A 24,386-nucleotide genomic window follows, 5' to 3' on the forward strand; every position below is an offset into this window, starting at 1 on the left:
GTCAGCACAGGGCTCAAGGAGAGATTATCTGCTGGTTAGACAGTTTTTGGTTTTGAGCCACCCGCTCTCACAGTCGCACTGATCTTGATATGATACAGATGTGTCAACATGCTACTACTGTGTCAACATGCTACTACTGTGTTAGCATGCTACTACTGTGTTAGCATGCTACTACTGTGTTAGCCTGCTACTACTGTGTTACCCTGCTACTACTGTGTTACCCTGCTACTACTGTGTCAACATGCTACTACTGTGTCAACATGCTACTACTGTGTCAACATGCTACTACTGTGTCAGCATGCTACTACTGTGTCAACATGCTACTACTGTGTTAGCATGCTACTACTGTGTTAGCATGCTACTACTGTGTTAGCCTGCTACTACTGTGTTAGCCTGCTACTACTGTGTTAGCATGCTACTACTGTGTTAGCCTGCTACTGTCATAATGGATCTACAGGAGCTAGATTGAACTGATGCCTCATGAAAAATCAGTAGATGACACAGGCTGAAAGGCTCATCCCTATGTTCCAGGTAAAGCATCAGGGGAGAGACATTTCACACAGTCAGAGCAGGGCCTGAGCCAGCGACCGTTTGGTGTCGGTTTCCAAACTGACTGGATGTTCACACTTGTTTCACCTCCTCGTACTCCTAATCCTCCTCTTCCTTCTCTTCTTCCTTCCCTCCTCTTCCTCCTTTCAGCATTGAGTCCCTGGATGTCACGATTCTCTCGTCCCGGAGTGAAGGACTTTTCCCAGCTGACCCTTGACCTGACCAGAAACCAGCTGATTGTGGGAGCTAGGTGAGATACACACACACACACACACACACACACACACACACACACACACACACACACACACACACACACACACACACACACACACACACACACACACACACACACAGACCACCTATTTTACATGTATACACACATCCAACACAACAGACTTTTGCTTGTTGTTTTACTGACGTAGAATATGCCATCATGTTGGTTAGAACTCTCTCTCCTCTATCTTCAGAAATCACCTCTTCAGACTGAGTCTCAGTAATGCTTCTCTCTTACAGGTAAGCAGTTCACAGCTCTCCATGCTCCCACTGTTATTACACACCACATTACTTAGGGCTGTTTTCACTCTTCCAAATGGTAGCTAGGCAACCATGTAGTTTGTTGAAATTGTAGAAGAGACCAGACGCATCAGAGTAACGGTTGGCCAGTAGGCTCCGTTCCTTAGCTTAGTGGGGGAAGGGGGGGGGGGGGGTTAGGAATGTCAACACACTGAGGGTTTACTGGGCCAGATTGGTGTTTACCAGGAGTTACATCACACAGGAACGGGATCTACCCAGCTACCTTTACTCTGCCCCCTCACTCTCAAATTGCACCCCCCCCCTCTCTCTGTCAATTTCAATTTAAGGGGCTTTATTGGCATGGGAAACACATGTTTACATTGCCAAAGCAAGGGAAATAGATAATAAGCAAAAAGTGAAATAAACAATAAAAGAATGAACAGTAAACTTTACTTTACATTCACAGAAATAATAAAGACATGTCAAATTCAGATTATGTGCAAATAGTTAAATTACAAAAGGGAAAATAAATAAACATTCATCTCTCTGTCTGTTTATCTCTCTCTGTCTTTCTGTCTCTGTCTATCTTACTCTCTTTCTCTCTGTCTCGCTCTCTCTCTCTGTCTATCGCGCTCTCTTTCTGTCTCTCTCTCTGTCTCTCTCTGTCTATCTCTCTGTCTATTGCACTCTCTTTCTCTCTGTCTCGCTCTCTCTCTCCCTTGTCTCCTCTCCCTCCCCTGATCCCTACTCTGTCATTGCTAAACGGCTGATCAATTTGATGTCAGTCATGAACTTTCTGTCAAATTTGTCCTGAGGGCCACGTCATTGCTTTCTTGGGATAATACCCATCAAACGTCTCCCTAAAATCAATCTGAATAAGCTGTTTTGGAAATGTCACAGTGCTGCAGAATGCACAGATGTCTTCCTGTCCATCCGGCCGTCCGGCTGTCTGTCTTAGGGATATTAGAAATATATTCCATCTCTTACAATGGCTCCTCGATATGTCATTAACTGTATGAATTGCTTTTCATCAGTATACAACTAAAGGACATACCGTGAATATTACAAAGAACCTCTCTCCTTTAATGATATGATTGGAGTGTTTTTTCTCTACAAATTATGATCCATTTGTATCCATGGATACAAGGTACAATAATTTTATTTGGAAGTTCAAGGATGACTGCGTATAACATAAATCATTTCTTACAAAGTCGTTTTACAAGTTCAATATACAGATGTAGGATTTTAATTGGATCACCCTTTTGCAGGAGAACTTTCCTGCTATGCAGGAAATTTTAACTTGTAGTATGTTTCAGGTTTAAAAAGGCTTCGGAAGTTTGTAATTTCCACTTTGAAAGGGTTAGGTTTAAAATCAGATTTTATGAATTTGTGGCTGTGCTAGCGAGTGACCACTCCGCAGCGCTGCCTCCAGAACAAAATTCATGATGAAAAACACTAATATTCTACAAAGATGACCATAAATTATAATCCAGATAATAATTAAAATTTCCTGTTGGTGCAGGATTTTTTTCCTGCTGTAGCAAACTGGTTCAAATTAAGATCCTACGCTGTACCACTATCGGCAAATGTTAAAATGTTAAACGTGCCTTTAAAAAGTACTGAACTTTGTTGTCAGTATACATCCAGGTACCTAAGGAGTGTAGTCAGTATACTGTACATCCAGGTACTTAAGGAGTGTAGGCAGTATATATCCAGGTACTTAAGGAGCGTAGTCAGTATATATCCAGGTACGTAAGGAGCGTAGTCAGTATATATCCAGGTACGTAAGGAGTGTAGTCAGTATACATCCAGGTACGTAAGGAGTGTAGTCAGTATACATCCAGGTACTTCAGGAGTGTAGTCAGTATACTGTACATCCAGGTACGTAAGGAGTGTAGCCAGTATACATCCAGGTACTTAAGGAGTGTAGTCAGTATACATCCAGGTACTTTAGGAGTGTAGTCAATATACATCCAGGTACTTAAGGAGTGTAGTCAGTATACTGTACATCCAGGTACTTAAGGAGTGTAGTCAGTATACATCCAGGTACTTAAGGAGTGCAGTCAGTATACTGTACATCCAGGTACTTAAGGAGTGTAGTCAATATACATCCAGGTACGTAAGGAGTGTAGTCAGTATACATCCAGGTACTTAAGGAGTGTAGTCAGTATATATCCAGGTACTTCAGGAGTGTAGTCAGTATACTGTACATCCAGGTACGTAGGGAGTGTAGTCAGTATACTGTACATCCAGGTACTTAAGGAGTGTAGTCAGTATACATCCAGGTACTTAAGGATTGTAGTCAGTAGACATCCAGGTACTTAAGGATTGTAGTCAGTATACATCCAGGTACATAAGGAGTGTAGTCAGTATACATCCAGGTACTTAAGGAGTGTAGTCAGTATACATCCAGGTACTTAAGGAGTGTAGTCAGTATACTGTACATCCAGGTACTTAAGGAGTGTAGTCAGTATACATCCAGGTACTTAAGGAGTGTAGTCAGTATAATGTACATCCAGGTACTTAAGGAGTGTAGTCAGTATACATCCAGGTACTTAAGGAGTGTAGTCAGTATATATCCAGGTACTTAAGGAGTGTAGTCAGTATACATCCAGGTACTTAAGGAGTGTAGTCAGTATACATCCAGGTACTTAAGGAGTGTAGTCAGTATATATCCAGGTACTTCAGGAGTGTAGTCAGTATACATCCAGGTACTTAAGGAGTGTAGTCAGTATACATCCAGGTACTTAAGGAGTGTAGTCAGTATACATCCAGGTACTTAAGGAGTGTAGTCAGTATACATCCAGGTACTTAAGGAGTGTAGTCAGTATACATCCAGGTACGTAAGGAGTGTAGTCAGTATACATCCAGGTACTTAAGGAGTGTAGTCAGTATACATCCAGGTACTTAAGGAGTGTGTCAGTATATATCCAGGTACTTAAGGAGTGTAGTCAGTATACATCCAGGTACTTAAGGAGTGTAGTCAGTATACATCCAGGTACTTAAGGAGTGTAGTCAGTATACTGTACATCCAGGTACTGAAGGAGTGTAGTCAGTATACATCCAGGTACTGAAGGAGTGTAGTCAGTATACATCCAGGTACTTAAGGAGTGTAGTCAGTATACTGTACATCCAGGTACTGAAGGAGTGTAGTCAGTATACATCCAGGTACTTAAGGAGTGTAGTCAGTATACATCCAGGTACTTAAGGAGTGTAGTCAGTATACTGTACATCCAGGTACTGAAGGAGTGTAGTCAGTATACATCCAGGTACTGAAGGAGTGTAGTCAGTATACATCCAGGTACGTAAGGAGTGTAGTCAGTATACATCCAGGTACTTAAGGAGTGTAGTAAGTATACATCCAGGTACTTAAGGAGTGTAGTCAGCATACATCCAGGTACGTAAGGAGTGTAGTCAGTATACTGTACATCCAGGTACGTAAGGAGTGTAGTCTGTATACATCCAGGTACTTAAGGAGTGTAGTCAGTATATATCCAGGTACTTAAGGAGTGTAGTCAGTATACATCCAGGTACTTAAGGAGTGTAGTCAGCATACTGTACATCCAGGTACTGAAGGATTGTAGTCAGTATACATCCAGGTACTTAAGGAGTGTAGTCAGTATACATCCAGGTACTTAAGGAGTGTAGTCAGTATACATCCAGGTTTCTTTAAGGAGTGTAGTCAGTATATATCCAGGTACTTAAGGACTGTAGTCAGTATACATCCAGGTTTCTTTAAGGAGTGTAGTCAGTATATATACAGGTACTTAAGGAGTGTAGTCAGTATACTGTACATCCAGGTACGTAAGGTAGTGTAGTCAGTTTATAGCCAGGTACTTAAGGATTGTAGTCAGTATACATCCAGGTACGTAAGGAGTGTAGTCAGTATACATCCAGGTACGTAAGGAGTGTAGTCAGTATACATCCAGGTACGTAAGGAGTGTAGTCAGTATACATCCAGGTACGTAAGGAGTGTAGTCAGTATACATCCAGGTACTTAAGGAGTGTAGTCAGCATACATCCAGGTACGTAAGGAGTGTAGTCAGTATACATCCAGGTACGTAAGGAGTGTAGTCAGTATACATCCAGGTACTTAAGGAGTGTAGTCAGTATACATCCAGGTACTTAAGGAGTATAGTCAGCATACTGTACATCCAGGTACTTAAGGAGTGTAGTCAGTATACATCCAGGTACTTAAGGAGTGTAGTCAGCATACTGTACATCCAGGTACTTAAGGAGTGTAGTCAGTATACATCCAGGTACTTAAGGAGTGTAGTCAGTATACATCCAGGTACTTAAGGAGTGTAGTCAGCATACTGTACATCCAGGTACTTAAGGATTGTAGTCAGTATACATCCAGGTACTTAAGGAGTGTAGTCAGTATACATCCAGGTTTCTTTAAGGAGTGTAGTCAGTATATATCCAGGTACTTAAGGAGTGTAGTCAGTATACATCCAGGTTTCTTTAAGGAGTGTAGTCAGTATATATACAGGTACTTCAGGAGTGTAGTCAGTATACTGTACATCCAGGTACGTAAGGTGTGTAGTCAGTATACATCCAGGTACTTAAGGATTGTAGTCAGTATACATCCAGGTACTTAAGGATTGTAGTCAGTATACATCCAGGTACCTGTTGAGGCTGGGGGCGCTGTTGTCACTATTTATGCTAATCGTGTAATTTTTGAAACGGCTTCCCACAAAATTCTTGATCGTACAATATGCATATTTATTATTATTATTGGATAGAAAACAGTCTATAGTTTCTATAGGAGTTGAAATTTTGTCTCTAAGTGGAACAGAACCCATTCTACAGCAATTTCCCTGACATGGAGTCAGATTTCAGAAATGTTGGCCCCTGATCTGGAGTCAGTTAAAAGGCCACAGTTATTGCTATGAGTATACGGACACTGCTTACGTCTTCCCCTGGATGCCTTTACGTGATGACGATTTGAATGGGGTCGATTGCGCGTTCACAGGCACTACAAATTAAAAAACCCTGTAGCTAGTCACTCTTTTGGAGCTGCGTCATGCGCCTGGAGGACACCGACCCGCACCTGTTCCAAGCATTAGTGGAGGGAGTAATATTACTCTGGTCATGTTTCTACTCGTTATAGGAGTTATAAACATCATAAGGTAGTTAATTTAAAGCGTTTTATAGCAATTTATATCCGTTTAGTGCGATTTTGGGACATTTATTTCTGAAACGCTGTGAATCGCTGGGCAAGCTTCCAGTTCATCCCGAACGCAGTTGGCATTTCCACATGGCAAGAGGACAGCTTTCCACCAAAAGACGATTAGACCCAAGAAAGGATCCTTTGCCCAAGATACTGATGGAAGAACAGCTCAAAGTAGGACATTTTTATTATGATAAATCGTGTTTCTGTCGAAAAATGTTAGTGGCTTAGGACGCCATGTTTTTTGACGTAGCTTCGCTTGGCGCAAACTGTATTGAAAAGTAAGGATAATTTAAAAAATGTAATTCCGCGATTGTATTAAGAATTAAATTGTCTATCAATCCCTGTCTACCCTATATTTTTTAGTCACGTTTATGAGTATTTATGTATAAGAGTAGATCACTGTCTAATATGGCGCACGGACATTTTCTCACCAGCTGGGCTACATTTCACATTGTCTAACCATGATTTTGGTGGCTAAATATGCACATTTTCGAACAAACTGTATATGTATGTTGTAATGTGATGTTACAGGGGTGTCATCTGAAGAATTCTGAGAAGGTTAGTGAAAAAAATAATATATTTTGGCGATGTTGACGTTATCGCTCTCTTTGGCTAGAATCAATGCTGGGCTGCTATGTGCTATGTGCTATGCTAATATAACGATTTATTGTGTTTTCGCTGTAAGACACTTAGAAAATCTGAAATATTGTCTGTATTCACAGGATCTGTGTCTTTCGATTAGTGTATGCTGTGTATTTTTACGAAATGTTTGATGATTAGTAAGTAGGTAAACACGTTGCTCTATGTAGTTATTCTAGTCCATTTTTGTGACGGTGGGTGCAATTGTAACCTATGCCATCTACCTGAAATATGCACATTTTTCTAACAAAACCTATCCCATACCATAAATATGTTATCAGACTGTCATCTGATGAGTTTTTTTCTTGGTTAGGGGCTATAAATATCTTAGTTTAGCCGAATTGGTGATAGCTACTGGTGTTGGTGGACAAATAAAAGATTGTGGATTATGCTAATGTGTTTTTAGGTAATAGATACATCTTTACACATTGTGTCTTCCCTGTAAAACATTTTAAAAATCGGACATGTTGGCTGGATTCACAAGATCTGTGTCTTTCATTAGCTGTATTGGACTTTAATGTGTGAAAGTTAAATATTGAAAAAAAATATTTTTTTTGAATTTCGCGGCTCTGCCTTTTCAGTGGGGGTGGGGGGGGAGTGCCGCTAGCGGCACCCTCATCCTAGACAGGTTTTAAGGAGTGTAGTCAGTATACATCCAGGTACTTAAGGAGTGTAGTCAGTATACATCCAGGTACTTAAGGAGTGTAGTAAACATACTGTACATCCAGGTACTTAAGGAGTAGTCAGTATACATCCAGGTACGTAAGGAGTGTAGTCAGTATATATCCAGGTACATAAGGAGTGTAGTCAGTATACATCCAGGTACTTAAGGAGTGTAGTCAGTATACATCCAGGTACTTAAGGAGTGTAGTCAGTATACTGTACATCCAGGTACTTAAGGAGTGTAGTCAGTATACATCCAGGTACTTAAGGAGTGTAGTCAGTATAATGTACATCCAGGTACTTAAGGAGTGTAGTCAGCATACTGTACATCGAGGTACTTAAGGAGTGTAGTCAGTATACATCCATGTACTTAAGGAGTGTAGTCAGTATACATCCAGGTACTTAAGGAGTGTAGTCAGCATACATCCAGGTACTTAAGGAGTGTAGTCAGTATACTGTACATCCAGGTACGTAAGGAGTGTAGTCAGTATACATCCAGGTACTTAAGGAGTGTAGTCAGTATACATCCTGGTACGTAAGGAGTGTAGTCAGTATATATCCAGGTACGTAAGGAGTGTAGTCAGTATACATCCAGGTACTTAAGGAGTGTAGTCAGTATACTGTACATCCAGGTACTTAAGGAGTGTAGTCAGTATACATCCAGGTACTTAAGGAGTGTAGTCAGTATAATGTACATCCAGGTACTTAAGGAGTGTAGTCAGCATGCTGTACATCCAGGTACTTAAGGAGTGTAGTCAGTATACATCCAGGTACGTAAGGAGTGTAGTCAGTATACTGTACATCCAGGTACTTAAGGAGTGTAGTCAGCATACTGTACATCCAGGTACTTAAGGAGTGTAGTCAGTATACATCCATGTACTTAAGGAGTGTAGTCAGTATACATCCAGGTACTTAAGGAGTGTAGTCAGTATACATCCTGGTACTTAAGGAGTGTAGTCAGTATAAATCCAGGTACTTAAGTAGTGTAGTCAGTTTATAGCCAGGTACTTAAGGATTGGAGTCAGTATACATCCAGGTACGTAAGGAGTGTAGTCCGTATACATCCAGGTACTTAAGGAGTGTAGTCCGTATACATCCAGGTACGTAAGGAGTGTAGTCAGTATATATCCAGGAACGTAAGGAGTGTAGTCAGTATACATCCAGGTACTTAAGGAGTGTCCTCGAACAAAGGGCCCACTGACCGTCTCAATAAGAGTCTCATGTCATTCATCAACGCTATACTGAATGAACGGACAAGGAGCAGGCTGGGGGGAGGGAGTGACATGTGTGACTTTGGAGGCCCTGGTCGGCCTATCAGAGCAAGCGAACCATGAATGACACCTCTGAGAACCAACTCCTTAATCGACCACTGCACCAGTGGCCACAATGGCATTATGCAAACACAGGGAAGAGTTTTCAGTTTGGTCATTCATTCACGCTTTGTCCCTGATCTTTAGAAGTAGATTTGGGAGCTCTGTTGTCAGGGGTGACTGAGGGAAAGACTTGGTGGGAGTGAGTTTAGCAGTGAACTTTCACGAGGCTGAGGCCGGTTTCAGTGGCTCCAAAGTAAAGCACAGTGAAATGCTACAGTGTACTGTAAGGTGTGTCAGTGTAAGGAGTCCCCTTAAGTTTGAGGGTCTGAGAGATATCGGTTTAATAGGAAATAGAAAATAGTTTGTGCAGGTCAGCATTGTAATGGTAGGACACATACCAATGTATTTATCAGCTATTTTAGTGAAATTACATTTCAGTCTTGGGCGGCAATTTTGGGCCTTGAGATGTGCACACAATTGTATTTACTACGTTTGTTTACACTTATATTTATGGTGTAAACAAACCTTGATTTGCAGTTTCAGACAGTTTCCCAGAACTATGATAACATTTCCCCAAAAAAGGAGGTGCTGCTTTTTGCTCTCAGCTTTCTTCACCACAATGAAATTGTATGAACAGAGAATACAGTTTAATCATACTACTATTCTTATGCCCGATTATTTTGTTTACCTTTATTTAACTATGCAGGTCAGTTAAGAACAAATTCTTATTTTTAATGACAGCCTAGGAACAGTGGAACACCTTGTCAGCTCAGGGATTTGATCTTGCAACCTTTCAGTTACTAGGCCAACGCTCTAACCACTAGGCTACCTTACTGAACCCCAAAAAATATTCCTGGAAAGTTATATGCAAAATAGGGGAACCATGTGCAAATGTTGTTAGAACATTTTGTGTTAGCTGGATGACTTGTTTTTGTTTGGCCTGTGGTCAAGATCCAATTGTTGTAGCCATGGTGATTAGACTGGAGTGATTGAGTTGGGGGTGTAGCCATGGTGATTAGACTGGAGTGATTGAGTTGGGGGGAGTAGCCATGGTGATTAGACTGGAGTGATTGACTGCAATCGAGGACAGAGTATTTTTACGCAAAACGCGCTTCAGCACTCAGCGGTCCCGTTCTGTAAGCTTGTGTGGCCTACCACTTCGCGGCTGAGCCATTGTTGCTCCTAGACGTTCCACTTCACAATAACAGCACTTCCAGTTGACCGGGGCAGCTCTAGCAGGGCAGTAATTGAGTTGGGGGGGATCAGTGTAATGTAATTTGTCATATGTCTTGCATTAGCTGTGTAAATGTGCAAACAACAGTTCATAGTTAACAGTATACATGTATTATACACTACAAAAGTATGTGGACACCTGCTTGTCGAACATCTCATTCCAAAATCATGGACATTAATATGGAGTTGTTCCCCCTTTGCTGCTATAACAGCCTCAACTCTTCTGGGAAGGTTTCTACTAGATGTTGGAACATTGCTGCGGGGACTTGCTTCCATTCACCTTCAAAAGTATTAGTGAGGTCGGGCACTGATGTTGGGCAATTAGGCCTGGCTCGCAGTCGTGTTTTAATTCATCTCAAAGGGGTTCAATGTGTTTGAGGTCAGGGCTCTGTGCAGGCCAGTCAAGTTCTTCCACACCAATCTCGACAAACCATTTCTGTATGGACCTCGCACGGGGGCTTTGTCATGCTGAAACAGGAAAGGGCCTTCACCAAACTGTTGCCACAAAGTTGGAAGCACAGAATCGTCTAGAATGTCATTGTATGCTGTAGCGTTAAGATTTCCCTTCACTGGAACTAAGGGGCCCGAACCATGAAAACCAGCCTCACATTACTCCTCCTCCACCAGACTTTACAGTTGGCACTCTGCATTGGGGCAGGTAGTGTTCTCCTGGAATCCGCCAAACCCAGATTCGTCTGTCAGATTGCCAGATGGAAGCGTGATTCATCCCTCCAGAGAACATGTTTCTACTGCTCCAGAGTCCAATGGCGGCAAGCTTTACACCACTCCAGCCGACACTTGGCATTGTGCATGGTGATCTTAAGCTTGTGTGCGGCTGCTCGGTCATGGAAACCCATTTCATGATGCTCCCGACAAGCAGTTCTTGTGCTGATGTTGCTTCCAGAGGCAGTTTGGAAGTTGGTAGTGAGTGTTGCATTCGAGGACAGAGTATTTTTACGAGCAACACACTTCAGCACCTGGATGTCCCGTTCTGTGAGCTTGTGTGGCCTACCACTTCGCGGCTGAGCCATTGTTGCTCCTAGACGTTCCACTTCACAATAGCAGCACTTACAGTTGACCGGGGCAGCTCTAGCAGGGCAGAAATTTGATGAACTGACTTGTTGAAAAGGTGGCATCCTTTGACCGTGCCACGTTGAAAGTCAGTATGGGTCATTCTACTGCCAATGTTTGTCTATGGAGATTGCATGGCTGTGCGCTCAATTTTATACACCTGTCAGCAACGGGTGTGGCTAAAAAGGGGTGTCCACATACTTTTGTGTATGAGTATGTATAATAGTGTATGTATAATAGTATATACAATACATATCCCATACTAAATCTGATTTAGCAAGGATCCAATCTACACATTCTGTCCACGTTATTGTGCACACGTTTATATGTCATTTCTTTGTGTCATGTTCTTCTCTAGGCAGTAGAATGGGGACCAGATGAAGACACCAAGCGGTCATGTCAGAGCAAAGGAAAGACAGAGGTAATGTAGCTGTCTGGCAGTTCTAGACTATTTAGATAAAGAAAAACAGACGACTGGTAGAGTTCTACATTAAAGGGGCTGCCCTCAACAGAGATATTTAGATAGAGAAAGACAGACGACTGGTAGAATTCTACATTAAAGGGGCTGCCCTCACCAGTGATATTTAGATAGAGAAAGACAGACGACTGGTAGAGTTCTACATTAAAGGGGCTGCCCTCACCAGAGATATTTAGATAGAGAAAGACAGACGACTGGTATAATTCTACATTAAAGGGGCTGCCCTGACCAGAGATATTTAGATAGAGAAAGACAGACGACTGGTAGAGTTCTACATTAAAGGGGCTGCCCTCACCAGAGATATTTAGATAGAGAAAGACAGACGACTGGTAGAATTCTACATTAAAGGGGCTGCCCTCACCAGAGATATTTAGATATAGAAAGACAGACGACTGGTAGAATTCTACATTAAAGGGGCTGCCCTCACCAGAGATATTTAGATAGAGAAAGACAGACGACTGGTAGAATTCTACATTAAAGGGGCTGCCCTCACCAGAGATATTTAGATAGAGAAAGACAGACGACTGGTAGAGTTCTACATTAAAGGGGCTGCCCTCACCAGAGATATTTAGATAGCTTCAATGAAGTGTACTAGAATCTGTACTAACCTTGTACAGGAATAAATTAACATAGACTATTGTATGGTGGTGTTATGACATCTTTGACGTTTGACCTCCCGTGTTCCCGTCCCCGCAGGATGAGTGTCAGAACTACATCCGGGTCCTGCTCATCACCGGGAGGCGGATCTTTACCTGTGGAACCAACGCCTTTACCCCCGTCTGCACCACCCGGCAGGTGAGAGAGAGAGGGAGAGGATGAAGATAGAGTTGAAGGAGATGAGAGAGGAGTAACAGGAGAGGGGGGATGTGAGAGGAGTAACAGGAGAGGGAGAGGGAGATGAGTAACAGGAGAGGGAGAGGGGGATGAGAGAGGAGTAACAGGAGAGGGAGCGGGAGATGAGTAACAGGAGAGGGAGAGGGGGACGAGAGAGCTGTAACGGGAGAGGGGGGATTAGAGAGGCGTAACAGAGGGGAGGGAGAAGAGAGAGAAGTAACAGGAGAGGGAGAGGGAGATGAGTAACAGGAGAGGGAGAGGGAGATGAGTAACAGGAGAGGGAGAGGGAGATGAGTAACAGGAGAGGGAGAGGGGGATGAGAGAGGAGTAACAAGAGAGGGAGATGAGAGGAGTAACAGGAGAGGCAGATGAGAGGAGTAACAGGAGAGGGAGAGAGGGATGAGAGAGGAGTAACCGGAGAGTGAGAGGTGGATGGAGAGAGGAGTAACAGGAGAGGGAGATGAGAGAGCAGTAACAGGAGAGGGAGAGAGATTTACATTTACATTTACATTTAAGTCATTTAGCAGACGCTCTTATCCAGAGCGACTTACAAATTGGTGCATTCACCTTATGACATCCAGTGGAACAGCCACTTTACAATAGTGCATCTAAATCTTTTAAGGGGGGGGGTGTCAGAAGGATTGCTTTATCCTATCCTAGGTATTCCTTAAAGAGGTGGGGTTTCAGGTGTCTCCGGAAGGTGGTGATTGACTCCGCTGTCCTGGCGTCGTGAGGGAGTTTGTTCCACCATTGGGGTGCCAGAGCAGCGAACAGTTTTGACTGGGCTGAGCGGGAACTGTACTTCCTCAGTGGTAGGGAGGCGAGCAGGCCAGAGGTGGATGAACGCAGTGCCCATGTTTGGGTGTAGGGCCTGATCAGAGCCTGAAGGTACTGAGGTGCCGTTCCCCTCACAGCTCCGTAGGCAAGCACCATGGTCTTGTAGCGGATGCGAGCTTCAACTGGAAGTTAGTGGAGAGAGCGGAGGAGCAGGGTGACGTGAGAGAACTTGGGAAGGTTGAACACCAGACGGGCTGCGGCGTTCTGGATGAGTTGTAGGGGTTTAATGGCACAGGCAGGGAGCCCAGCCAACAGCGAGTTGCAGTAATCCAGACGGGAGATGACAAGTGCCTGGATTAGGACCTGCGCCGCTTCCTGTGTGAGGCAGGGTCGTACTCTGCGGATGTTGTAGAGCATGAACCTACAGGAACGGGCCACCGCCTTGATGTTAGTTGAGAACGACAGGGTGTTGTCCAGGATCACGCCAAGGTTCTTAGCGCTCTGGGAGGAGGACACAATGGAGTTGTCAACCGTGATGGCGAGATCATGGAACGGGCAGTCCTTCCCCGGGAGGAAGAGCAGCTCCGTCTTGCCGAGGTTCAGCTTGAGGTGGTGATCCGTCATCCACACTGATATGTCTGCCAGACATGCAGAGATGCGATTCGCCACCTGGTCATCAGAAGGGGGAAAGGAGAAGATTAATTGTGTGTCGTCTGCATAGCAATGATAGGAGAGACCATGTGAGGTTATGACAGAGCCAAGTGACTTGGTGTATAGCGAGAATAGGAGAGGGCCTAGAACAGAGCCCTGGGGGACACCAGTGGTGAGAGCACGTGGTGAGGAGACAGATTCTCGCCACGCCACCTGGTAGGAGCGACCTGTCAGGTAGGACGCAATCCAAGCGTGGGCCGCGCCGGAGATGCCCAACTCGGAGAGGGTGGAGAGGAGGATCTGATGGTTCACAGTATCGAAGGCAGCCGATAGGTCTAGAAGGATGAGAGCAGAGGAGAGAGAGTTAGCTTTAGCAGTGCGGAGCGCCTCCGTGATACAGAGAAGAGCAGTCTCAGTTGAATGACTAGTCTTGAAACCTGACTGATTTGGATCAAGAAGGTCATTCTGAGAGAGATAGCAGGAGAGCTGGCCAAGGACGGCACGTTCAAGAGTTTTGGAGAGAAAAGAAAGAAGGGATACTGGTCTGTAGTTGTTGACATCGGAGGGATCGAGTGTAGGTTTTTTCAGAAGGGGGGCAACTCTCGCTCTCTTGAAGACGGAAGGGACGTAGCCAGCGGTCAAGGATGAGTTGATGAGCGAGGTGAGGTAAGGGAGAAGGTCTCCGGAAATGGTCTGGAGAAGAGAGGAGGGGATAGGGTCAAGCGGGCAGGTTGTTGGGCGGCCGGCCGTCACAAGACACGAGATTTCATCTGGAGAGAGAGGGGAGAAAGAGGTCAGAGCACAGGGTTGGGCAGTGTGAGCAGAACCAGCGGTGTCGTTTGACTTAGCAAACGAGGATCGGATGTCGTCGACCTTCTTTTCGAAATGGTTGACGAAGTCGTCTGCAGAGAGGGAGGAGGGGGGGGGGGGAGGAGGATTCAGGAGGGAGGAGAAGGTGGCAAAGAGCTTCCTAGGGTTAGAGGCAGATGCTTGGAATTTAGAGTGGTAGAAAGTGGCTTTAGCAGCAGAGACAGAAGAGGAAAATGTAGAGAGGAGGGAGTGAAAGGATGCCAGGTCCGCAGGGAGGCGAGTTTTCCTCCATTTCCGCTCGGCTGCCCGGAGCCCTGTTCTGTGAGCTCGCAATGAGTCGTCGAGCCACGGAGCGGGAGGGGAGGACCGAGCCGGCCTGGAGGATAGGGGACACAGAGAGTCAAAGGATGCAGAAAGGGAGGAGAGGAGGGTTGAGGAGGCAGAATCAGGAGATAGGTTGGAGAAGGTTTGAGCGGGGGGAAGAGATGATAGGATGGAAGAGGAGAGAGTAGCGGGGGAGAGAGAGCGAAGGTTGGGACGGCGCGATACCATCCGAGTAGGGGCAGTGTGGGAAGTGTTGGATGAGAGCGAGAGGGAAAAGGATACAAGGTAGTGGTCGGAGACTTGGAGGGGAGTTGCAATGAGGTTAGTGGAAGAACAGCATCTAGTAAAGATGAGGTCAAACGTATTGCCTGCCTTGTGAGTAGGGGGGGAAGGTGAGAGGGTGAGGTCAAAAGAGGAGAGGAGTGGAAAGAAGGAGGCAGAGAGGAATGAGTCAAAGGTAGACGTGGGGAGGTTAAAGTCCCCCAGAACTGTGAGAGGTGAGCCGTCCTCAGGAAAGGAGCTTATCAAGGCATCAAGCTCAGAGATGAGAGAAGAGTAACAGGAGAGGGAGATGAGAGAGGAGTAACAGGAGAGGGAGAGGGGGATGGAGAGAGGAGTAACAGGAGAGAGAGATGAGAGAGGAGTAACAGGAGAGGGAGAGGAGGGTGAGAGAGGAGTAACAGGAGAGGGAGAGGAGAGCGGAGTAACAGGATGGAGCACTCTGTTCACCATGGAGCACTCTGTTCACAATGTTGACATCAGCAAACCACTCACCCACACGACGCCATACCCGCTGTCTGCCATCTGCCGGTACAGTAGAAAACGGGATTCATCCGTGAAGAGCACACTTCTCCAGCGTGCCAGGGGCCATCGAAGGTGAGCATTTGCCCGGTTACGACGCCGAACTGCAGTCAGGTCAAGACGACAAGAACACAGATCAGCTTCCCTGAGATGGTTTCTGGCAGTTTGTGCAGAAATTATTTGGTTGTGCAAACCCACAGTTTCATCAGCTGTCCGGGTGGCTGGTCTCAGACGATCCCGCAGGTGAAGAAGACGGATGTGGGCTGGCGGGGTTCGTGGACTTACTGCCAAATTCTCAAAAACGACGTTGGAGTGGGCTTATGGTAGAGAAATTAACATTCACTTCTCTGGCAACAGCTCTGGTGGACATTCCTGCAGTTAGCATGCCAATTGCACACTCCCTCAACTTGAGAGATCTGTGGCATTGTGTTGTGTAACAAAACTGTACATTTTAGAGTGTCCTTCTATTGTCCCCCACATAAGATGCACTAACAGGGATGTAAACAAATTTGTGCCCAAAATTTGAGAGAAATAAGCTGTTTGTGCCGATGGAACATTTCTGGGACCAACACTTTCCATGTTGCGTTTCTATTTGTGTTCAGTATAGTATGAAGGGATGTTTTGGTCATGCATACTGTATAGCAGGTGTCTGCGCCAAAACCAGCCCGCAGGGGATTTGAGTTTTTGGTTAAAAAAAAGAAGATTAATTTAAGAAATCTGTTCCCCAGTATTCCCACGAGTAAAAAAGGAGACATGATCGTGTCTCAATGTAATCAACGTATGAAGGGATTGTTATTTTCAAATACAATATTTTTGGGGCTTAGTTGTGGTCTATTTGTAGTCTACAAATTAAAATAATTATGTTCCGGGCCCCCGACATCCGCTCCGACAAAAATCATCGCGCAGCTGAATGGAGTGGCCTGTTCCTGCTGTATAGGATCCTAGTCTGGACATCTGGACATACCTCTATCCTCACCCTTCTTCCATCCTCTTCCAGATAGGAAACATCAGTCGGGTGATGGACACGGTGAACGGGGTGGCGAGATGCCCCTACGACCCGCGTCACAACTCCACTGCCATGGTAACAGAGAAGGGCGAACTCTACGCCGCCACTGTCATCGACTTCTCGGGTCGTGACCCCGTCATCTACCGTAGCCTTGGTAACATGCCGCCGCTGCGAACAGCCCAGTACAACTCCAAATGGCTCAACGGTAAACACTCATCTGTACCAAACACTCGTAGAAAAAAAGAGAACCCTTTGAAGAACCCTTTTTGGTTCCAGGTAGAACACTTTTGGGATCCATGTAGAACCCCCAAAAGGGTTCTACCTAGAGCCAAAATAGGTTATCCTATAGGGACAGCCGAAGAACGCTTTTGGAACTATTTTGTCTAATAGTGTAGGAATAGAATTACAATTGGATCATGACTGTACTTCCTGCTTTGCTTCCTGATTATGGGTACATTCAATATGGGAACATCAGGGAACATCACCCATCAGGGAACATAAACTTGATGGGGTATTTGCATTCTAGCAATTCTATTTCAATGCCAATACATTACTGAACAGCCCACTGTAACTGGCTAGAGGCACTCCTTATGTTCTAACGTGAAAGGAATCCTAGAGGATGAGTCCTAATGGTAATAGGAAAGTGTAAGGAATCCTAGAGGATGAGTCATAATGGTAATAGGGAAGTGTAAGGAATCCTAGAGGATGAGTCCTAATGGTAATAGGAAGGTGTTAGGAATCCTAGAGGATGAGTCATAATGGTAATAGGAAAGTGTAAGGAATCCTAGAGGATGAGTCCTAATGGTAATAGGAAAGTGTAAGGAAGAGAACTACTGATTCCATGCCATCAACATCATTGCTCACATTCCTGCCGCTGCGTCAGCCGTTTGGAGCTGAAATACCGTATCTCATGCCTAACTTACACCTTCCCTCCCTCTCTTTCTCTATTTCTCTCTTCTCCCCTCCCCCTCGCCCTTCCCCTCCTCCCCTCCTTCTCTCCTCCAGACCCTCACTTTATCTCAGTCTATGAGGTGGGTCTCTTCACCTATTTCTTCCTGAGAGAGAACGCAGTCGAACACGACTGCGGTCGGGCCGTGTTCTCCCGGGTCGCCCGGGTCTGTAAGAACGACGTGGGCGGTCGCTTCCTATTGGAGGACACTTGGACTACGTTCATGAAGGCGCGGTTGAACTGCTCGCGGTCAGGAGAGATCCCCTTCTACTATAACGAGCTGCAGAGCACCTTCTATCTGCCCGAACAGGACCTCATCTACGGCATCTTCACCACCAACGTGTGAGTGAGAGAGACACACGTGCACACACACACACACACACACACACACACACACACACACACACACACACACACACACACACACACACACACACACACACACACACACACACACACACACACACACAACAGACGCACAAGCTCACTTACACACACCTTTATTCTCCATCTATCCAGTCCCACTTTGTTTTAGTCCATTTATTTACACATAGCCCTAACAGCATCCTGCTGAGGCGGAAGGTTTTACAGATGCTAAGAAGCATATTACAAAGGCACTACAACCCAGCGAGGCAATCCTCTCTTGTCATTTCAAGCTGTTCGGACAAATGCTGAGAGGAGGGAAGTGAAAATCACTTCTAGAGTCTTTTCTTCTCCTGTCTCTGTCTGTGTTGGTGCCCTTGGCTTAGCGACAGAGCAGAACCTTGTCTGGGAGAGACGCTTTAGTCCGCAAGGAAGAATGGTGTTAGAGGATAACCAGTTAAGAACATTTCTGTGTGACTGTGAAACACTTAAATACTTTTCAAACTCAAAGGGTTGTGGAAATCAATTGTGGTCAACCATTTGTGCTAGTTAATCCTATCGGGTTTTGGGTTGCTGTCTGTCTGTCAGTCAGTCTGTCGGTCCTACTCTGTGCATAGCCCAAAGCATCATATCCTGTCCAGAACCCCTCTCTGCCAGTCTATAGTCCCATGTGTCTTATCATTGGTCTGTTCAGAACCCCTCTCTGCCAGTCTATAGTCCCATGTGCCTTATCATTGGTCTGTCCAGAACCCCTCTCTGCCAGTCTATAGTCCCATGTGTCTTATCATTGGTCTGTCCAGAACCCCTCTCCGCCAGTCTATAGTCCCATGTGTCTTATCATTGGTCTGTTCAGGACCCCTCTCTGCCAGTCTATAGTCCCATGTGTCTTATCATTGGTCTGTTCAGGACCCCTCTCTGCCAGTCTATAGTCCCATGTGTCTTATCATTGGTCTGTTCAGGACCCCTCTCTGCCAGTCTATAGTCCCATGTGCCTTATCATTGTCTGTTCAGAACCCCTCTCTGCCAGTCTATAGTCCCATGTGCCTTATCATTGTCTGTTCAGAACCCCTCTCTGCCAGTCTATAGTCCCATGTGTCTTATCATTGGTCTGTTCAGAACCCCTCTCTGCCAGTCTATAGTCCCATGTGTCTTATCATTGGTCTGTTCAGAACCCCTCTCTGCCAGTCTATAGTCCCATCATTGTCTGTTTATCATTGTCTGTTCAGAACCCCTCTCTGATAGACCCAGTAGCAGTAGTTATAACACACTATATTAGTGTGGTAGGCTTCTAACCCATCTACCTCTCCTCCTAGACCCTGTTATTAACATGATGTAAACCTACACACTGCAGTACAGTCAGCCACAGTACAGTCAGCTACAGCGAGCTACAGTACAGTCAGCTACAGTACAGTCAGCCACAATACAGTCAGCTACAGCCAGCTACAGTACAGTCAGCTACAGTATAGTCAGCTACAGTACAGCCTGATACAGTACAGTCTGCTACAGAACAGTCAGCTACAGTACAGTCAGCTACAGTACAGTCAGCTACAGTACAGTCAGCTACAGTACAGTCAGCTACAGTACAGTCAGATACAGTACAGTCAGATACAGTACAGTCAGATACAGTACAGTCAGATACAGTACAGCCAGCTACAGTACAGTCTGCTACAGTACAGTCTGCTACAGTACAGTCTGCTACAGTACAGTCTGATACAGTACAGTCTGATACAGTACAGTCTGATACAGTACAGCCAGCTACAGAACAGTCTGCTACAGAACAGTCTGCTACAGAACAGTCTGCTACAGAACAGTCTGCTACAGAACAGTCTGCTACAGAACAGTCTGCTACAGTACAGTCTGCTACAGTACAGTCTGCTACAGTACAGTCTGCTACAGTACAGTCTGCTACAGAACAGTCTGCTACAGAACAGTCTGCTACAGAACAGTCTGCTACAGAACAGTCTGCTACAGAACAGTCTGCTACAGAACAGTCTGCTACAGTACAGTCTGCTACAGTACAGTCTGCTACAGTACAGTCTGCTACAGAACAGTCTGCTACAGAACAGTCTGCTACAGTACAGTCTGCTACAGTACAGTCAGCTACAGTACAGCCTGATACAGTCAGCTACAGTACAGTCAGCTACAGTACAGTCAGCTACAGTACAGTCAGCTACAGTACAGCCAGCTACAGTACAGCCAGCTACAGTACAGTCAGCTACAGTACAGTCAGCTACAGTACAGTCAGCTACAGTACAGTCAGCCACAGTACAGTCAGATACAGTACAGCCTGCCACAGTACAGTCAGCTACAGTACAGTCAGCTACAGTACAGTCAGCTACAGTACAGTCAGCTACAGTACAGCCTGATACAGTACAGCCTGATACAGTACAGTCAGCTACAGTACAGCACCCCAGTGGTTCCTTTCATACCTGTACTAATGGTCTTATTGAGAGAGAGAGCGGTAGCATCCGTTTGGGCCCATATTACTGGCACAATCACTCTTCTGTCTGAGGTCCATTTTGGACTCACCCAGGGCAGAGCTAAAAGGCTTGTAAACTCTGAGGTATTGAGAAAGACATCTTACCCCGTCGCACAGACAAAAGACAGGCTGCAAGGCATTGAAACGATAGTGATCTCAGGTATCCTCCAGGGATAACAGGAACAACTCTGAAAGACCTGAGTGATGAAGACGTGGTGTGTCTTGATCTGCGCCTGGATCTTATCCCATTCGGAGGGTTTTACCATAGAAATAGAATCTATAGAAAGGGCTTGGAACCTCTAACCCTGGCAATTTGACTGTTACACGGGTGCACTCGCAATGGCTGCCAGTCCACCCATTATGCCATCATTGACTTGAATGTTCTGTAGATTCTATTACTATGAGTTCTGCCTTGTCTTTCGGTTGCAGTTCCTTTTTGTAGTCCTTTTCTACTTACCCTTTCACTCCTTTTACCAGTGAATACTTTGTCTGTTTTGCCGCTGAGAGGTTTGAATGACTGTGAGGATTGTTTAAGGGAGCTGGGAGCACAGGTCTATAGGAAAGAAAGACAACCAAAGCTGTGCCAGCACTGGGAGATCATCAAAAATCATTATCCTGTCATTATCCTGTCATTATCCAATTATTATCCAATTATGTGCCATATTATACCTTATATTCATAGTGATGTTAACTATTATAATTGATAGATAAATGTCTCTGTATATTGTAGACGTCATTAAGCTCTCTTTTGAACTAAGAGTATAAGTAGGTCTTACACATCAATTCAGTTCTTTATGAACAGTGGTTTCCTGTATCAAATAGGCTGCTGTATTTTTCCTGCTGATGTACGTACAAAGGGCTTTATAGATACATTTGATGGATTGGATTGAAAACAGTGGACGGCGCTCAACCAACGTGAGTCGAGGTGCAACCAAAACATTTAATCATCATTGAAAAGGAAAGGGCACAACGATCACCGTTAAAAACAGTATGGATTGGTTCACTGCCATGGCCTCTGAGTCACGGTTTCCTGACGTCTTCATGTCCCTCTCTTCCTAACAGCAACAGCATCTCTGCGTCGGCTGTGTGTGCTTTCAACCTCAGCGCCATCACCCAGGCTTTCAACGGACCGTTCCGTTACCAGGAGAACCCTCGTACAAGCTGGCTCTCCACCCCCAACCCCATCCCCAACTTCCAGGTAGGGGACGATGCAAAGTCTACTGTCTGGTGTTCTACTAGATTCCTTATTTCACTGTTTCCCAGCCCTTTACGCAGGGACCAAGGTGTTTCACGTATGTCTGAACTAGCACACCTGATTCCACAAGTCGATGACTCAAATGAGCCTTTCATCACACCTGATTCCACTAGTCGATGACTCAAAGGAGCCTTTCATCACACCTGATTCCACTAGTCAATGACTCAAAGGAGCCTTTCATCACACCTGATTCCACTAGTCGATGACTCAAATGAGCCTTTCATCACACCTGATTCCACTAGTCAATGACTCAAAGGAGCCTTTCATCACACCTGATTCCACTAGTCGATGACTCAAATGAGCCTTTCATCACACCTGATTCCACTAGTCGATGACTCAAAGGAGCCTTTCATCACACCTGATTCCACTAGTCAATGACTCAAATGAGCCTTTCATCACACCTGATTCCACTAGCCAATGACTCAAATGAGCCTTTCATCACACATGATTCCACTAGTCGATGACTCAAATGAGCCTTTCATCACACCTGATTCCACTAGCCTATGACTCAAATGAGCCTTTCATCACACCTGATTCCACTAGTCGATGACTCAAATGAGCCTTTCATCAAGCTCCTAGGGTCCACCTTGTGATCTCGGGTTTATTGCAAAACAAATCCGTATAATTTAGTAAAGGGACTTTTATGTTAAAAAACAAATCAAAAAGTTGTCCTTCCCCCTGTCTGCCCCCTCAGTGTGATACCCTGGAGGAGCGTGGTCCAGGGGAGAACCAGACGGAGCGCAGCCTGCAGGACGCCCAGCGTCTCTTCCTCATGTCTGACGTGGTGCAGCCCGTCTCCACCGACCCCCTCCTGTACCAGGACAACATCCGCTTCTCGAAGCTGGTGGTGGACATCGTGCAGGGCCGAGACACCCTCTACCATGTCATGTACATCGGCACTGGTGAGTCAGAAGGAAGGAGAGAGGGAGAGGGAGAGGGAGAGGGAGAGGGAGAGAGAGAGGGAGAGAGAGGGAGAGAGAGGGAGAGAGAGGGAGAGAGAGGGAGAGAGAGGGAGAGAGAGGGAGAGAGAGGGAGAGAGAGGGAGAGAGAGGGAGAGGGAGAGGGAGAGAAGCTTGATGTCTCATTTTGTCTGTTTGTCCAATAAGAATACGGCACCATCCTGAAGGCCCTCTCCACGACCAATAAGAGCATGCGGGGGTGTTACCTGGAAGAGATGAGGCTCCTCCCCGAGGGTGAAAGCGAGCCAATCAAGAGCCTTGAAATCCTCCACAGCGATAGGTCGTTGTTTGTGGGGCTTAGCGACAGGGTGCTGAAGATCCCACTGGAGAGATGCTCCAGCTACAAAACTGAACGGTAAGAAGACCACTCCCTCTTCAATACCCCATATAAACTATATAAATATATATAAACTACTTCCTGTACACTCCCTCTTCAATACCCCATATAAACTGTATAAATATATATAAACTACTTCCTGTACACTCCCTCTTCAATACCCCATATAAACTATATAAATATATATAAACTACTTCCTGTACACTCCCTCTTCAATACCCCATATAAAATATATAAATATATATAAACTACTTCCTGTACACTCCCTCTTCAATACCCCATATAAACTATATCAATATATATAAACTACTTCCTGTACACTCCCTCTTCAATACCCCATATAAACTATATAAATATATATAAACTACTTCCTGTACACTCCCTCTTCAATACCCCATATAAACTATATAAATATATATAAACTACTTCCTGTACACTCCCTCTTCAATACCCCACCACTTATACGGCTGCACTTCAATCAAACCTGCCTTTGCAATGTTTACCAAGTGTCTTTGTTTATAAACTACTTCCTGTATGTACACTTCTTGTTCTGGAAAGTGGATGTATCAACTGGTGAGGGCAAAGTCCAGAAGGTAACAATAATATTGTATCGATATTCTACCTGAAGCTAATCATCTTAGTGACAGTTAATTGGAAAGAAGCCACATTTTCTGTCCCCCAGCCTAGCAGGGTCTGACTGATCCAGACAGGAAGTAGTCAAGTGCAGGAATGGTGGCGTCATTATTGTTATGACTACTGATATATGAGGTCTCCTACACCCCACAGCCCTCCGTAGCTTCCATAGGACCCCAGACACCCAATGATGTCTCACCTTACTGTACAGTATGAAGAATGGTGGTGTTATCACTATAATGATATCACACCTTACTGTACAGTATGAAGAATGGTGGTGTTATCACTATAATGATATCACACCTTACTGTACATTATGAAGAATGGTGGTGTTATCACTATAATGATATCACACCTTACTGTACAGTATGAAGAATGGTGGTGTTATCACTATAATGATATCACACCTTACTGTACAGTATGAAGAATGGTGGTGTTATGACTATAATGATATCACACCTTACTGTACAGTATGAAGAATGGTGGTGTTATCACTATAATGATATCACACCTTACTGTACAGTATGAAGAATGGTGGTGTTATCACTATAATGATATCACACCTTACTG

The 24,386-nt window shown here is 44.9% G+C and overlaps 1 protein-coding gene across 3 annotated transcripts in view; it reads left to right on the plus strand.

Moving 5' to 3' along the window:
* The window catches only part of sema5bb (sema domain, seven thrombospondin repeats (type 1 and type 1-like), transmembrane domain (TM) and short cytoplasmic domain, (semaphorin) 5Bb), a 99,524-nt gene that overhangs the window by 43,380 nt on the left and 31,758 nt on the right, over positions 1-24,386 (plus strand). For 2 of the 3 annotated variants that reach the window (XM_055908101.1, XM_055908102.1), the window contains 9 exons: positions 700-799; positions 1,020-1,065; positions 11,519-11,581; positions 12,335-12,433; positions 16,833-17,046; positions 17,847-18,132; positions 21,695-21,830; positions 22,582-22,789; positions 22,994-23,201. In XM_055908101.1, the coding sequence (XP_055764076.1) occupies positions 700-799; positions 1,020-1,065; positions 11,519-11,581; positions 12,335-12,433; positions 16,833-17,046; positions 17,847-18,132; positions 21,695-21,830; positions 22,582-22,789; positions 22,994-23,201 (1,360 nt within the window). Of the gene's footprint in view, positions 1-354; positions 532-699; positions 800-1,019; positions 1,066-11,518; positions 11,582-12,334; positions 12,434-16,832; positions 17,047-17,846; positions 18,133-21,694; positions 21,831-22,581; positions 22,790-22,993; positions 23,202-24,386 lie in introns of those variants that run through there. The other variant, XM_055908103.1, reaches the window with a different exon arrangement.

The sequence above is a fragment of the Salvelinus fontinalis genome, chromosome 41 (assembly GCF_029448725.1).
Source record: "Salvelinus fontinalis isolate EN_2023a chromosome 41, ASM2944872v1, whole genome shotgun sequence".
NCBI classification, from domain to species: Eukaryota; Metazoa; Chordata; class Actinopteri; order Salmoniformes; family Salmonidae; genus Salvelinus; species Salvelinus fontinalis.